Below are 14,511 nucleotides of genomic sequence, written 5' to 3' on the forward strand. Positions count from 1 at the left end.
TTTATTGCTGCAGATAGCTATGGAAGCCAAGACATTGGGTATACCTAAAGTGGAGGTTGATAGGTTCTTGATTAGTAAGGGCGTCAAAAGTTATGGGGACAAAGAAGGAGAATGAGATGAGGAATAATAAATCAGCCACGATGAAATGGCGGAGTAGTTGCTGGGCCAAATGGCCTAACTCTGCTCCCATGTCTTATAGTATAAACAAGTAATTACAATAATTCAAACTACGATCAGATGGGCAAACTATTACATTCAGTTTTATATTTTACTAAATTTGTAGATTATTTGTTTTATGTATATTTAAAAGACATAAATGGCACAACATTCAGTCAAACTAAAGTCATACAGGTAGCTCAAAAGTGAAAGACAACTTTAAATGGCATTCTATCTTAAAACTGAAAAACACAGGGTAATGGAAAAAATAATTAACCAGTCATTAAAATATTTTATCATACAATGCAATGAATTCAGTGATTTCGACAGTGACTTCAAACAACCCAAAATAAGCAACAGTAAAATAATCATAATTCTAAAGAGTTGACAAATTTCACAAACCTGTGGAAACTCCTGAAAAGCACCCATTGTTTCCTGATTTGTATCAGACGATCCTGCTATGACAATTACAGGCCTGAAAATAATTAAATTCCATTGAATAAAAATTTTTCAAATTTCACTCATGCCAAATGGTTACATCTTCAAAACAACTACTATTTAACAGTTTTAGCTGACATGAATTCATTTTGTCACCTCAATTTCTCAGGCAATTTCTTCATATTAAAATATGTACAAGTCTTCAAATGCATAAAAGCTGATAAACTATTTTCTAGTTAGTGATTAGAATATGGAAAATTCATACAATGAAGGTTAATGTGCAGAACAACTGCTCTTAACCTGAATTAATGAGACTTGTGGCTACACTAGGATTAAAGCCTTGTCAGTCCCTCCTCAAATAGTCAGCAATCTATGTCATTTCTGCACTTTGTCTTTTGTAAGAAAGTAGACAGAATTTTTCAAAAGACCTGCCAACATTCAAAAGGGTGACAATACAGGTGAAGTCCCATCATCAGAATCAGGATCAATACAAAGTAAACACCTAAAGATATTAATTCATCCTTTCTCTGATGACATGATGCTTAAAATCACTCTGGAGGCCATGTAATTCAGCAAAGGTAACCAATTTTTTTTTAAGTAAAGCAGGTGGGTTCACAATAGCAATATCCATAAAAATCAATTCTTTGTCTTTGAGATGAAAGGTAAATTTAATAGTGTTAACTGCAAAACTAAAATTATTCAAACTGAAAAGCTTAAATGTATAAAATGCACATTAGTTTCTCCTTGGAAACACAGATGCTGGAATCTGGAGCAAACAATCTGTTGGAGGTACTCAGTGCGTCCTGCAAGCTCGGTGGGAGCCAAGGAATTATCAACATTTGTAAAACTGCATCAGGACTCAGTTCTGATGCAGTTTTGACCCAAAACGTCAACTATTTCCTTTTCATCCTTTCCCCACAAATGACATACAATATTTTTCCACATCATGTTTTTTTCAAAATTTTGAGTACCGTAGTCAGTTGTGCTGCCGCACATTAACTACGGTACAGACAGACAGACAGAGGAAACAGCCCACAGCCATCAAATGAAGTCATTCTGCATTGAAAATGTCAAACCCCAAAGGTGAACTTATTTTCATGCCAGGTCAAAATGTATACTGTTGCAGTACTGATTATGCAGGGAGAGGTAGTTTTGAACAGATAGCAGTGAGCTACCATCTTTTCACCTGACCCTACATCAACTCCAGTTCAGATTATATCTATTACATTTCATCAGCAGGGTAAAAGCACCAAGAGTTCATATTGACCAATGTCACAAAATGGTAAAAATCCCAATACTAAACACTATTTGTGCAATGATGATTGTGCATTGAAAGTCAATTGGGCAAGAGACAAATTTGTTAAGAGTCAAAGAGCTGATGTAGGCACAATGGATCAAATGCTCTTCTCTTGGTTTCTATGACTAAAGTTAAAGGACCAAAGATTATCTTTTTTCTCCAGTTCTGCCGAAGGGTTTCAGCCCGAAACGTCGACTATACTCTTTTCCTTAGATGCTGCCTGGCCTGCTGAGTTCCTCCAAAATATTTTGTGTTGCTTGGATTTCCAGCATCTGCAGATTTTCTCTTGTTTGATTTTCACTAGCCTTGTATAAATTCAACTCTTCTTATTCCACTAGTCAATACATGACTTCTCCATCTCCTCTCCCTCACCCTTGTTCAACCAGAACATCTTGTTGAAAGAACACCTGCTTCCTCTGGCTGACACAAATAAAAATCAGAAAAGTTTCATGTTCAGATTCATTCGAAAAAACACCAAAACAAAACCCAAATTACGAAAACATCCCTATCCTTTCTTCCTCATGAATGTTTACTTGGTAACATAACAATGTGAAGTTGAATTATACAGACCAGGATAAACTCAGGTTCATTCTCTGACCTGTACAAGACCATTAAAACAATTATAATACCAATTAAAGACACAAACACAGTCCACTAAAATTACTGTTCATCAGCTAACTTTCCATATTTGTATCTTATGCAAAAGTATTTTTCACAGAACAAATTGAAATATGCAAATACAGTAATTTGGTAAAGTTACCAGCAGTTTATGTTTGCATTTGCCATTCCTCCCAGAGCATGAATAAGACCTGGCCCAGAGACTGCAAGGCAAATTCCTGGTCTGAAACAGAAAGATTAGCTACAATCACTCTTACATAGCAGAATCACATATAAACATATATTACAATGCAGATGACAGCAAATCTATGAAATTAAAAGTCAACCATAGAGACACTAACCTTCCTGTTAAATATCCCACCACAGAAGCTGCATAACAAGCCTGTTTGGACATGAAAACAAAGATCCAGTAAAACATCCCAGGCCTTTGCTTTAGGAATTCTGTGTTAAGGAGCAACATAAAGTTAACTGTTTTACTTACAGCTTGTTCATTTCTCATTCCAATGTACTTCATTCCAACTGCTTGGGCTGCCATAGCAATTTCAATCACTGGGATACCAACAACACCAAACATATACCGAATACCCTACAGAAAGAAAAAAAACTGACCTAATGTTTACCGCAATGTCATTGAACATAGTCTGAATTTAAGAAAAATATACTCTTTAGATCACAAATGTAATGCTAACATTATTTGCTGAGCTTCAAATTAAAGCTATGGATAATCAAAACAATCACAACAATAAATATCACATAATTTATTAAGGTTGGAAAGTTTTGTTTTAAAAATGCTGCCAGTGACATCCTGAAGTCAAAGAGGCCAGCTTTATAAGTACAGTACTTGTAGTAGAGCCAATAGTTCTTATTATGCACTGTTTCTCTCATGGGTTGTATCTTAAATTTATTTCAGGGCTCTTGATAGTGTTATTCCAGTATTCTTTGTTTTAAAACCATGTGTATAAAGCCAGTATTAATTCATCAAATAACTGATCAAAGTCACTCATGACTTCTGATATAATTATGGCAAATATGATTTATCCCTAATTGTCCTTCATCATGCTGGTTCTATTTTTAGCCATCTGATCAAAAACAGTGAATCAATGAGTGATGACTTCTCATCCCTTGCTCACTGTTGCCTCCAATTATCTCCCCTTAGTCCCTCCTACCTGTTCGAGGTGTGCTCCCTTCATTTTCAGCATTACCTTCCATTCCATGGCTTCACTTCTGACATCCAACTTACTCACTGCTATATTTCCTGACTCCTCCACTCTCTCCAAATTATTCTACTATATTTCTGATATCCAGGATAAGCAAAAATCAGTAAAACATCAGAGACATCAGAGAGAGTCAAAGCTATTTCCCTCAGTCCCCATCACCAATTCCCTCTCTCTTCCTTCCAAACTGACTGCAAACTTTGTGCCTTTATTCAAGGTTAAGTAGAGCGTTGGTGATCATATTTAAGTCCAGCGGTGCCTGAATGTTGTGTGGGTCCAACCATAGGAAAGATGCCATTAAATTGGAAAATGTGCAGAAAAATTGACCATGATGTTGCCCATTCTCAAGAGATGGGATTATAGGAAGAGTGTTTGCCGGCTAGGATGTTATCCCTTGACATGTAGCGGAGTAAGGGGTGATCTTTTAGAGGTGTATAAAAACATGAGGGACACAGATAGGATGAATGCATGCAGTCTTTCTCCCTGGCTTAGGATATCAGAATTTAAGAAGGCATGGATTTACGGTAAGAAGGGAAAGGTTTAATAAGAACTTAAGGGACAACTTTTTCATGCACAGTGTGGTACATGTATAGAACACTCTGCTGGAAGAAGTAGTTGAGGCAGGTACAACATCAATATTTAAAAGACATTTGGACAGGTACATGAATAGGTAAAGTTTAGCTGAATATAGGTAAAATGTGGGGAACTGGGATTAGCTTAGATAGGCATTTTACTCATCATGCATGTGTTGGGCCAAAGGCCTGATTCTGTGTTGTATGTCTCTGTTCACTGCTTATCAGTGGAGAGATGAGTCACACTAGTCAGCTCCATCCTGGGTACTAGCCTACAAAGGACATCCTTAGGGAGCGGTGTCTCAGAAAGGCAGCGTCCATTATTAAGGACCTCCAGCACCCAGGGCATGCCCTTTTCTCACTGTTACCATCAAGTAGGAGGTACAGAAGCCTGAACTCAATAATTCAAGAACAGCTTCTTTCCCTCTGCCATCTGATTCCCAAATGGACATTGAATCTTTGGACACTACCTCATTTTTTTGTTTAAATATACAGTATTTCTGTTTTTGCACATTTTTTAATCTATTCAACATAGGTAATTGATTTACTTATTATTAATAATTTTTTTCTCTCTGCTAGATTATGTATTGCATTGAACTGCTGCTGCTAAGTTAATAAATTTCACGTCATATGCCAGTGATAATCAACCTGATTCTGATCACTTTGTGTTACATTTTTATTCAGTTCATAAATACGATCACAGGCTTTGGTCACCTCAGAATTTGGTTCCATCTCAAACATTCTACATGGTACAAGTAACAGGTGGAGCTTAGGAGGACAATGGCGACTCACGGTGACTCTTTTGCTTGCATCTTCAGAAACAGCTCTATTTCTATCTCTAATATCTCTATTTTTCTCCTTCAGGGTTCTTTTGAAGACCCTGACCTGGAGTTACACGCTGACTTTGGTTCTTTGCAGCAATGGGACCTGCTCTTAGGGTCTTCCAAATGGCCGCTATTCGATATACCAAGGATGTGGCCTAGAAAACCAGCTTGCCTTCAGGGTTCCCGAATTTCATGGCTCTGGAGGCAGGTAGACTTGGGGTCGGTACCACCGCCTGATATGTCATGGGAGTACATGGAAGATCGAAAGTAGCAAGCTGGCTGTTGGCTGTGTGCCCAGAGACCCGAGTTCTTTGGGTACAGGACTCAGAAAAAGTGACACAACAGACTTACAACATCATAAATTAGCGAGTTGTTTTGTTATATCCCCCTCTCGCTGTGAAATGGGGACATCTCTTTTTCCCTTATAAGGGAGAGAAAGAGAGCCTGGGGTATGTCAAATTACCAGGTGAACGAGTAGTCTTTGGGGTACTACAAGTCTATGTCTTTATTGATGCTTTGCTGCATGCTTGAGTGATCAATGGGGGGGCACTGATGCTTTTTTTTTGCTGTTAGGGGAGTGGAGGCTGTTACATGACCACGGTTTTGTTTACTGTGGGTGTCACTTTAAAACACCTGGATGAGGCTGGACGATGACGTCAGTATAACAAGCTGCGACGGACCACTGAAACAGGATGGGGGAGGGGGAAAATGCTTTGGACCACAAGCTGCTGGCAGTAGCTTGCTGCAGCAATGAGTAAAGTCTGATACTCTCCCATGCCCAGAGAATTGGGTTGATCAACAGCACCCAGCGCCCATTGGATGTGTGACTGTCACTTCATATGATCCATACGTGGATTTTGTTGGAGTATCCCATGGCAACCACCTTTGTTAACCCTTACATGGTTTCAGGTATGTTATGTGGTAACCACTTATGTCAAGGAATATTCTGTGACTGTCACCTTGTGATATTTCTATGTGGATTTTGGAACAACTCAACAGATAATATCTTCGGCGACTATGACTTTGTTTTCCCAGCGTGGAACCTGTGGAATTCTTCATGATCGCCTCCTGTCTACATTTTAATGTTGGATTTACAAGTTTCCCCCCTCACTTATTCCGTGGATTACTGGACCTTTCTAGTTTGCCAGCTTAAGACTTTAAGGACTGTTCTAAGCTTGACAGTTTGGGAGACACACACACACACACACACACACACACGTAACACTGTTAACTTCTGTTTATTTTGTTTAATTTTCTATATTTTGAGTAGATACTAATAAATATAGTGGTTCTAACATTAAAGTCTGACTCAATTTGTGATCTATTGCTGCTGGTACGAAACAAGGTCGTTGGTTTGCTGCTACTTATGTTTGGGGCGGCTTTGGAGTTCTAACATTTAACTGTCATTCATACCTTGGGGCATTCCTCTGTTTTCATAGATGGCTGCAAAGAAAAAGAATTTCAGGATGTATATTGCATACATCTCTTTGATATTAAATGTACCTTTGAAACCTTTGAGATGTACTGTTGAGGGCATTCTAACTGACTGCATCACCATCTGATATGGGGGGTGGGGGGTGGGGGGTGGTGGGGGCTACCGCACGGGATCGAAGTAAGCTGCAGAGAGTTGTAAAATTAGTCAGCTCCATCACGGACAACAGCCTCTGTAGCACTCAGAACATCTTCAAGGAGCAGTGCCTCAAAAAGGCGGTGTCCATCATTAAGGACCCCCAACACTCAGGACCTGCTATCTTCTCAATGCTACCATCAGGAAGGAGGTACAGAAGCCTCAATGATTCAGGATCAGCTTCTTTCCCTCTGCCATCCGATTTCTGAATGGACATTGAACCCATGAAAACGACCTCACTACTTTTTATTTCTGTTTTTTTGCACTACTTAATTATTTAATGTATATAATCCTCTGCTCACCCATTTTACTTCCCCTCCCCCATTCTCGTCAAACTCTTCCCAGATTTGGCCACTGATCATATTGGTTTATTATGTCACATGTTGTGAGCTACACTGAGCCATCCATACAGGCCAGTTCACAACATCCCTCTCAGGGGGAAGGTACAGAGGCCAATTAGATTACCAACCTTCACATTCCTGTGTTGTGGAAGGAAACTGAATACTTGGAGGAAATTCACATGGTCATGGGGAGAACGTGCAAACACCACACTGACAACAGCGGAGGTCAGGGTTAATTGGATCCGGGTCACTGAGGCTGGCTGCACCACGGTGTCACTCTGTTCTCAATATATCATTTATTGCCACCCCGTTTTTTGTCATCACCCCTACCATTCAGAATGTTCACTGCATTTCTTCTTGCCCATTACCTGCTTTACTTATTTTAGTTTTGATTCCTTCCAATTCTATAATTTCATCAAAAATGTTAACTTTGCTTCTTCTCTCTGCAGATGCTGTACAATATTTTCATTTCAGACTCTTTCTAGCTGAATTTATGATATATCCGTATCAATTAGTAATATGAGTTCTCTTACCACCTCCCTGTGGTCTGAGAGGCACTGGGCCTTTCTGTTGCTGCTATATTTTTTCATTATTTCCTAAGCGTTCCAGACTTTGACCATGAAAGAAACATTTATGAAAATTTGGACAGCTGGTTCTTCAAGCATAGCAAGAAATAATGAAGCCAGAAAATGACAAACAGTAAGAGTCTAATAATGATGTTAGTTCATCAACAGTGGAGTATCATTATTCCCAATCCTGTGGCAGGCTGATAAAACTAGACTCACAGGGTTATAGCTTCATACCTGACACAACCGATCTTGTTTAATAATTATCCCATAATACAAGTGGCTTAGGTTCCAGGAATAATTGGAGTCAGTCCCGCTGACAATTTAGAAACAAAATCAGGCTCTGGGTAAAAGAAAAAGAGGCCTGCTATCCAAATATTCCAGTACACAAAAAGAGGGAGGATTGTGAATGCCCTCAAGAAAACACCATTTGGCAAATTACTTTTAATGAGAAATGTCATAATTTGAGATATTAAAAAAGATAAAAAAAAACAAAATGGTAAAAATTTTAAAGAGCAAAAATGTCTAAGCTTGAGAAGGTAATTGATTTTAAGCTAAAACACATCAACTAAAGGCTTTGATGAATAAACTACAGAAGTACAGTATACTACAGAATGGCTATTCATGTTGGAACAACAAACAAAATGCTGGAGGAACTCAGACCCAAGTAGCATCAGTGGAAAGGGGAAGGTATGAAAGAAATTATTGGCATTTTGGGTGGAAATCCTGCATCAGGACATCATAATTCTCCATGCCCCCAACAGATGCTGCTTGACCTGCTCAGTGAGTGGACCCATCAGTGAGTGGATCATAAGCACCAGAGATTCTGCAGACGCTGGAAATCCAAAGCAGCACACACAAAATGCCGGAGGAACTCAGCAGGTCAGGCAGCGTATGGGAAAATAATTAAAGTCAACGTTTCGGGCCGAGACCTTTCTTCAGGACTGGAAAGGAAGGGGGAAGATGCCAGAATAAATATGTGGCGAAAAGGGAAGTAGGGTGGCTAGAAGGTGAAGCCAGGTGGGTGGGAAAGGTATATGAGAGTCTGGGTGAGTACGTGGTCGAAGAGTCGGGGGCAACTACAATTAATCACAGTTACAAAGTGGCACTGTTAAAATATTGCAATGGTTTCGCAGCTTTCATCTTCATGTCGGTGAACAAATTTGATGCTACTAATGTCACTCACCTGTTCTCTCAGAGCATCTGCTATAACCTGAGCTCCACTGAGCTCCTCCAACTCCCCAACTACCCTAGCCCCTTCCATTTCCACTGAGATTGCCAAGGAAGTGAAGGGAGGAAGCATCGGCCTCAAGCGCCTTGAGTGACAAGGACCGGGACCAATCCGAGCGTGCAGCGCTAGCCCTGAATGACAGGGACCGCGACCAATCCGAGCGTTGATTGACAAGGACCAAGTCGTCATTCAGGATTAAAGAGTTCGTGCATGTCGGAGTGACAGAGGCAAGAAAGATGGGACAGGGAGGGGAAAGGGAGGCATTTATATCAAATACAAAAGAGTGTTGCAGTTACTAGGGTAGGTAATGGAAACAGAAGAGAGGAAATTGTGTGGACTAGGTTAAGACTGGGGCATTGTGCATTAAACAAAACATTGAAAATGATAGGGAAACACCAGACAGGATTGTGTGAGGAATGTCAGGAAGAGGAGTCAGTAGAACATGTAGTTTTGTGTTGCAGGAAGTATGGGATACAGAGAGAGATGATGAGAAATAAATTAAGGGAGTTGGGGATGCAGGAATTCACATTAAAAGGGTTGCTGGGCATGGGTGAGAGAGCACAAGTCCGGGTATTTTTAGCGTTTTTAAGGGGTACAGGGGTTTTTTTATAGAATATGACGAATAAACAGGAATAGGATACTAGGATGGTCAAAGATGGGAGGGTGAAGTGTAGGCGTGTGTGTGTGTGTGTGTGTGTGTGTGTGTGTGTGTGTGTGTGTGTGTTTGTGTGTGTGTGTGAGAGAGAGAGAGATTGGGTGAAGGGATTTAGAATGTATGTCTAGTGCACATTCTGGAGCAGAGGGTGGCGGTAATGCACCATTAAGCTGGATGCCAACTGCCGTAAAACAAGATACAGACAGACAGGAGTGACAGAGTTGTAACTTTGCTTTTTGCACAGTGGATTTTGAGCAAAAATTTAGATTGATTCTGTACGGTTCCTCCCTGGGAGTAAAGGGAAATAACGTCCGGAGCACAAGTTCAAGTCCGACCATGAAGCTGCGAAATTTCAATTATATTAAGGGTCCCTGCTGTTTTCCCCCAGGAGTAACACCTTTCCAAAGTGAAAGGACTGGGATAAACGTCCTAAAATATTGCAACACACAAAAGTTGCTGGTGAACGCAGCAGGCCAGGCAGCATCTCTAGGAAGAGGTGCAGTCAACTGCATCTCTTCCTAGAGATGCTGCCTGGCCTGCTGCGTTCACCAGCAACTTTTATGTGTTGCTTGAATTTCCAGTATCTGCAGAATTCCTGTTGTTTGCGTCCTAAAATAATGGACGGGTCGAACCTGGCCAGCTCTTGTGGGCGCATGTCAACGGTGTTTATCTGACAGATTTACAGCATGATTAAGTTCTATTGTTCTCCACGAAGCATCCACCAGCTGTGGAGCATATTCCACTTCATGCTTCTGCTAATTTACGTTTGCAGTTAAGTAACTAAATGTCTCTTAATGTCATTGATGTACCCAAACAACAGGAATTCTGCAGATGCTGGAAATTCAAGCAACACACATCAAAGTTGCTGGTGAATGCAGCAGGCCAGGTAGCATCTCTAGGAAGAGGTACAGTTGACGTTTCAGGCCAAGACCCTTCGTCAGGACGAACTGAAGGAAGAGTGAGTAAGAGATTTGAAAGTTGGAGGGGGAGGGGGAGATGCAAAATGATAGGAGAAGACAGGAGGGGGAGGGATGACTACCTTCTTAGGTAGCTGGTCCCATATACCCATTGCCCTCCGCATGAAAAAGTTGTTCCTCAGAACCCTTTAAAATCTTTGATCTCTCATTCTAAACCTGTGCCTGCTTGTTTCTGGTACTCTTTCCCTGGGAAAAAGACGCTGTGCATTCACCCTATCTGTACCGCTTTTGATTTTATGCACATGAATAAGCTCACCCCTCGGTTACCTATGCCACTCAAAGTCCAACCCTCCATCCCCAGCAGAGAGGTAGAAATGGGTAACCAGACAACAAGGCTCTGGCGAAGCTGTGTAGACCAATTCCCCATACAGTAATGCAATAGTTTGCAAAAGCATTGATACAATTCCACAGGGAGCTAAGGAAATAAGTCAGTCAGTTTCTTATGTTCCAAGGAATAAAGTTCAGGCCTGCCCAACCTCTGCCTATAACTCAGGCCCATGAGTCCTGGCAACATTCTTGTAAATTTTCATTGGACTCTTTACAACTTACTGAATTCCTTCCCAAAACAGAGTGACCAGGACTGAATACAGTACAACACTCTAAGTGCACCCTCATCAGTCTTGTACAACTGTAACATAATGTGCCATCTTATAGTCAATGCACAGGTTGATGAAGGCCAATGTGCAGACATCCCACCCTGCAAAAACTCACTTCAGGGAGGTAGCACCACCACCTCCACCCCCCACAACCCCATATTCCCCCCCCCCAGTCAACCTTCAAGGGTGTATGTATACAGGACATTTGATTATGAAAGAACACAACAATTTATTTGATCACATATTGAAACTAGTTACACACACTTATTTTGTTGGCAGTCTCAATGCTAATAGCCAAGTACTAATACAAATAGCTTTTCTATTTATTTGCAAACTTTCCTTGTACTGTGATGTGGCTTGCTTGGCAGATTTAAGCATTTTGCCAGAAGTCTCAACCTCATAGCAGTCTGTGTCAATGAATTTGTTAGTTTTGCAAGACATCAGATTCACAAGTGTTTTGTAAGACAGCTTCTGAATTCTGTCCTAATGTGACGCACCATGCTGAATGCCGTTTTCAGATCACAATGAGAATTTGGCAGCACCAAAAGCAGCTTCATCAAATGGCAGAGCTCTGAGTCTCAACTGCCCTGTACTCAGTGTCACATTGGAGTGCTGGAAACAGACCCAAATGCAAGACACAGACACTGAAGTACAAGGAACAGGACTTGACTAGAGTAGGGACGTGACAGGATTCAGGCAAGGAGCAGGGACAAGAACACAGACTTGGGCTAGGGAAAGCGGGACCAGGACTAGGAACCATGGACTAGGAGACAAGGCTTGAACTCCGAGCCTGAGACTGGACAAGGACCCAGGACCTGGGTCTTGCCTCGGGCTCAGACCCTGGAACCAGGCAAGGACATGACATGGCTTCAGGACAGGAAGTGGCTGGGGTCTAGAGGCCTGGGCTTGGCCGCAGGATCCTCGAGGCTTGGGTTCCCGGGGCTTCGCCGCGGGATCCCCGGGGCTTGGCCGCGGGATCTTCGTCTTGAAGTGCAGAGGCTGATAACTCGGAGGCTGGAGCTGAGAGACGGATTGGGAACTGAACATCAACGTAGAGCTGGGACTCATCGTTAACATGACACCAGCATGAGACAGGACAGTGCATAGACATAGAGCTGGGACTTATAGTTAGACAAGCCAGGACTCAACCTCTCCACATCAAGGTGGGACAGGTCCACCTGTTGGGTAACAGCAGGACAGCCAGTGAAGGTAGGACCGATTAGAGATAAAGGCGGGAAGGTGTGCCTGGAGGCTGTGGAAGTGAGCGAGGTCCTCAATGAATACTTTTCAGTATTCACCAATGAGAGGGAACTTGATGGTGAGGACAATATGAGTGAGGTTGATGTTCTGGAGCATGTTGATATTAAGGGAGAGGTGGTGTTGGAGTTGTTAAAATACATTAGGACAGATAACTCCCCAGGGCCTGAAGGAATATTCCCCAGGCTGCTCCACGAGGCGAGAGAAGAGATTGCTGAGCCTCTGGCTAGGATCTTTATGTCCTCGTTGTCCACGGGAATGGTACTGGAGGATTAGAGAGAGGCGAATGTTGTCCCCTTGTTCAAAAGGTAGTAGGGATAGTCCAGGTAATTATAGACCAGTGAGCCTTACGTCTGTGGTGGGAAAGCTGTTGGAAAAGATTCTTAGAGATAGGATCTATAGGCATTTAGAGAATCATGGTCTGATCAGGGACAGTCAGCATAGCTTTGTGAAGGGCAACATCGTGTCTAACAAGCCTGATAGAGTTCTTTGAGGAGGTGACCAGGCATATAGATGAGGGTAGTGCAGTGGATGTGATCTATATGGATTTTAGTAAGGCATTTGACAAGGTTCCACATGGTAGGCTTATTCAGAAAGTTAGAAGGGAGGTTTGGCCAGGTGGATTCAGAATTGGCTTGCCTGCAGAAAGCAGAGGGTGGTGGTGGAGGGAGTACATTCAGATTGGAGGATTGTGACTAGTGGTGTCCCACAAGGATCTGTTCTGGGACCTCTACTTTTTGTGAATTTTATTAATGACCTGGATGTGGGGGTAGAAGGGTGGGTTGGCAAGTTTGCAGACGACACAAAGGTTGGTGGTGTTGTAGATAGTGTAGAGGATTGTCAAAGATTGCAGAGAGACATTGATAGGATGCAGAAGTGGGCTGAGAAGTGGCAGATGGAGTTCAACCCAGATAAGTGTGAGGTGGTACACTTTGGAAGGACAAACTCCAAGGCAGAGTACAAAATAAATGGCAGGATACTTGGTAATGTGGAGGAGCAGAGGGACCTCAGGGTACATGTCCACAGATCCCTGAACGTTGCCTCACAGGTGGATAGGTTAGTTAAGCTTATGGGGTGTAGGCTTTCATAAGTCAAGGGATAGAGTTTAAGAGTCGCGATGTAATGATGCAGCTCTATAAAACTCTGGTTAGGCCACACTTGGAGTACTGTGTCCATTTCTGGTCACCTCACTATAGGAAGGATGTGGAAGCATTGGAAAGGGTACAGAGGAGATTTACCAGGATGCTGCCTGGTTTAGAAAGTATGCATTATGATCAGAGATTAAGGGAGCTAGGGCTTTACTCTTTGGAGAGAAGGAGGATGAGAGGAGACATGATAGAGGTGTACAAGATAATAAGAGGAATAGATAGAGTGGATAGCCAGCACCTCTTCCCCAGGGCACCACTGCTCAATACAAGGGGACATGGCTTTAAGCTAAGGGGTGGGAAGTTCAAGGGGGATATTAGAGGAAGGTCTGTTACTCAGAGAGTGGTTGGTACGTGGAATGCACTGCCTGAATCAGTGGTGGAGGCAGACACACTAGTGAAGTTTAAGAGACTACTAGACAGGTATATGGAGGAACTTAAGGTAGGGGCTTATATGGGAGGCATGGTTTGAGGGTCAGCACAACATTGTGGGCCAAAGGGCCTGTACTGTGCTGTACTATTCTATGTTCTATGTTCTAAGACATGTTCCCCCCCCCCCCACAGGGCAATGGCAAAACATCCTGACTTACCCCACAGAGGCAAGGACAAGAGACAAACACCACAGAATGACAGACAGTTCCATCTCTGCTCCAGGGAAGCTCTGAGTCTCAGTTCAGCCAGCAACCTCAGCTGGCTACAGAAACAGCCGGATCCCTACCTAGCTCAGAGTGGCTGGCAGCCACTCAGCTGGCCCAGGAAACAGCCAAATCCATACCACAAAGACCACTCCAACAAGTGGCAACAATGCTCCATGAAGCAGTGGTCCTCCAACCAGGCCTAGAGATCATGAATGGTTTCATTAGCATTCCATCAGCAGATCACTCTAAGGGGGGACTGACAAGACAAACCAGCAGCCCACACTCACTCCCAAGGCTACTTATATTGCAAGCCCAAAGATGGGAATCAGGTGCCTATAATTAACTCAAACAAGGGACAG

General features: G+C 42.3%; 2 protein-coding genes across 6 annotated transcripts in view; one reads left to right on the plus strand and one right to left on the minus strand.

Annotated features, from left to right (window-relative positions):
* hacl1 (2-hydroxyacyl-CoA lyase 1) overlaps positions 1 to 8,952 on the minus strand; it is a 120,147-nt gene extending 111,195 nt beyond the window's left edge. For all 3 annotated transcript variants that reach the window (XM_072253632.1, XM_072253631.1, XM_072253633.1), the window contains exons 1-5: positions 8,840 to 8,952; positions 2,991 to 3,095; positions 2,851 to 2,891; positions 2,652 to 2,732; positions 559 to 631 (exon numbers count right to left, since the gene is read on the minus strand). In XM_072253632.1, coding sequence (XP_072109733.1) covers positions 559 to 631; positions 2,652 to 2,732; positions 2,851 to 2,891; positions 2,991 to 3,095; positions 8,840 to 8,917 — 378 coding nt within the window. In that variant the 5' untranslated portion in view covers positions 8,918 to 8,952. The remainder of the gene's footprint in view (positions 1 to 558; positions 632 to 2,651; positions 2,733 to 2,850; positions 2,892 to 2,990; positions 3,096 to 8,839) is intronic.
* Positions 8,953 to 9,064: 112 nt separating this feature from the next.
* Positions 9,065 to 14,511, plus strand: part of btd (biotinidase) — a 40,035-nt gene continuing 34,588 nt past the window's right edge. For 2 of the 3 annotated variants that reach the window (XM_072253634.1, XM_072253638.1), the window contains exons 1-2: positions 9,065 to 9,111; positions 10,360 to 10,497. The gene's annotated coding sequence lies outside the window, so the exon portion shown is untranslated. Of the gene's footprint in view, positions 9,112 to 9,168; positions 9,185 to 10,359; positions 10,498 to 14,511 lie in introns of those variants that run through there. The other variant, XM_072253635.1, reaches the window with a different exon arrangement.

This window comes from Mobula birostris, chromosome 3, assembly GCF_030028105.1.
Source record: "Mobula birostris isolate sMobBir1 chromosome 3, sMobBir1.hap1, whole genome shotgun sequence".
Taxonomy (NCBI): domain Eukaryota; kingdom Metazoa; phylum Chordata; class Chondrichthyes; order Myliobatiformes; family Myliobatidae; genus Mobula; species Mobula birostris.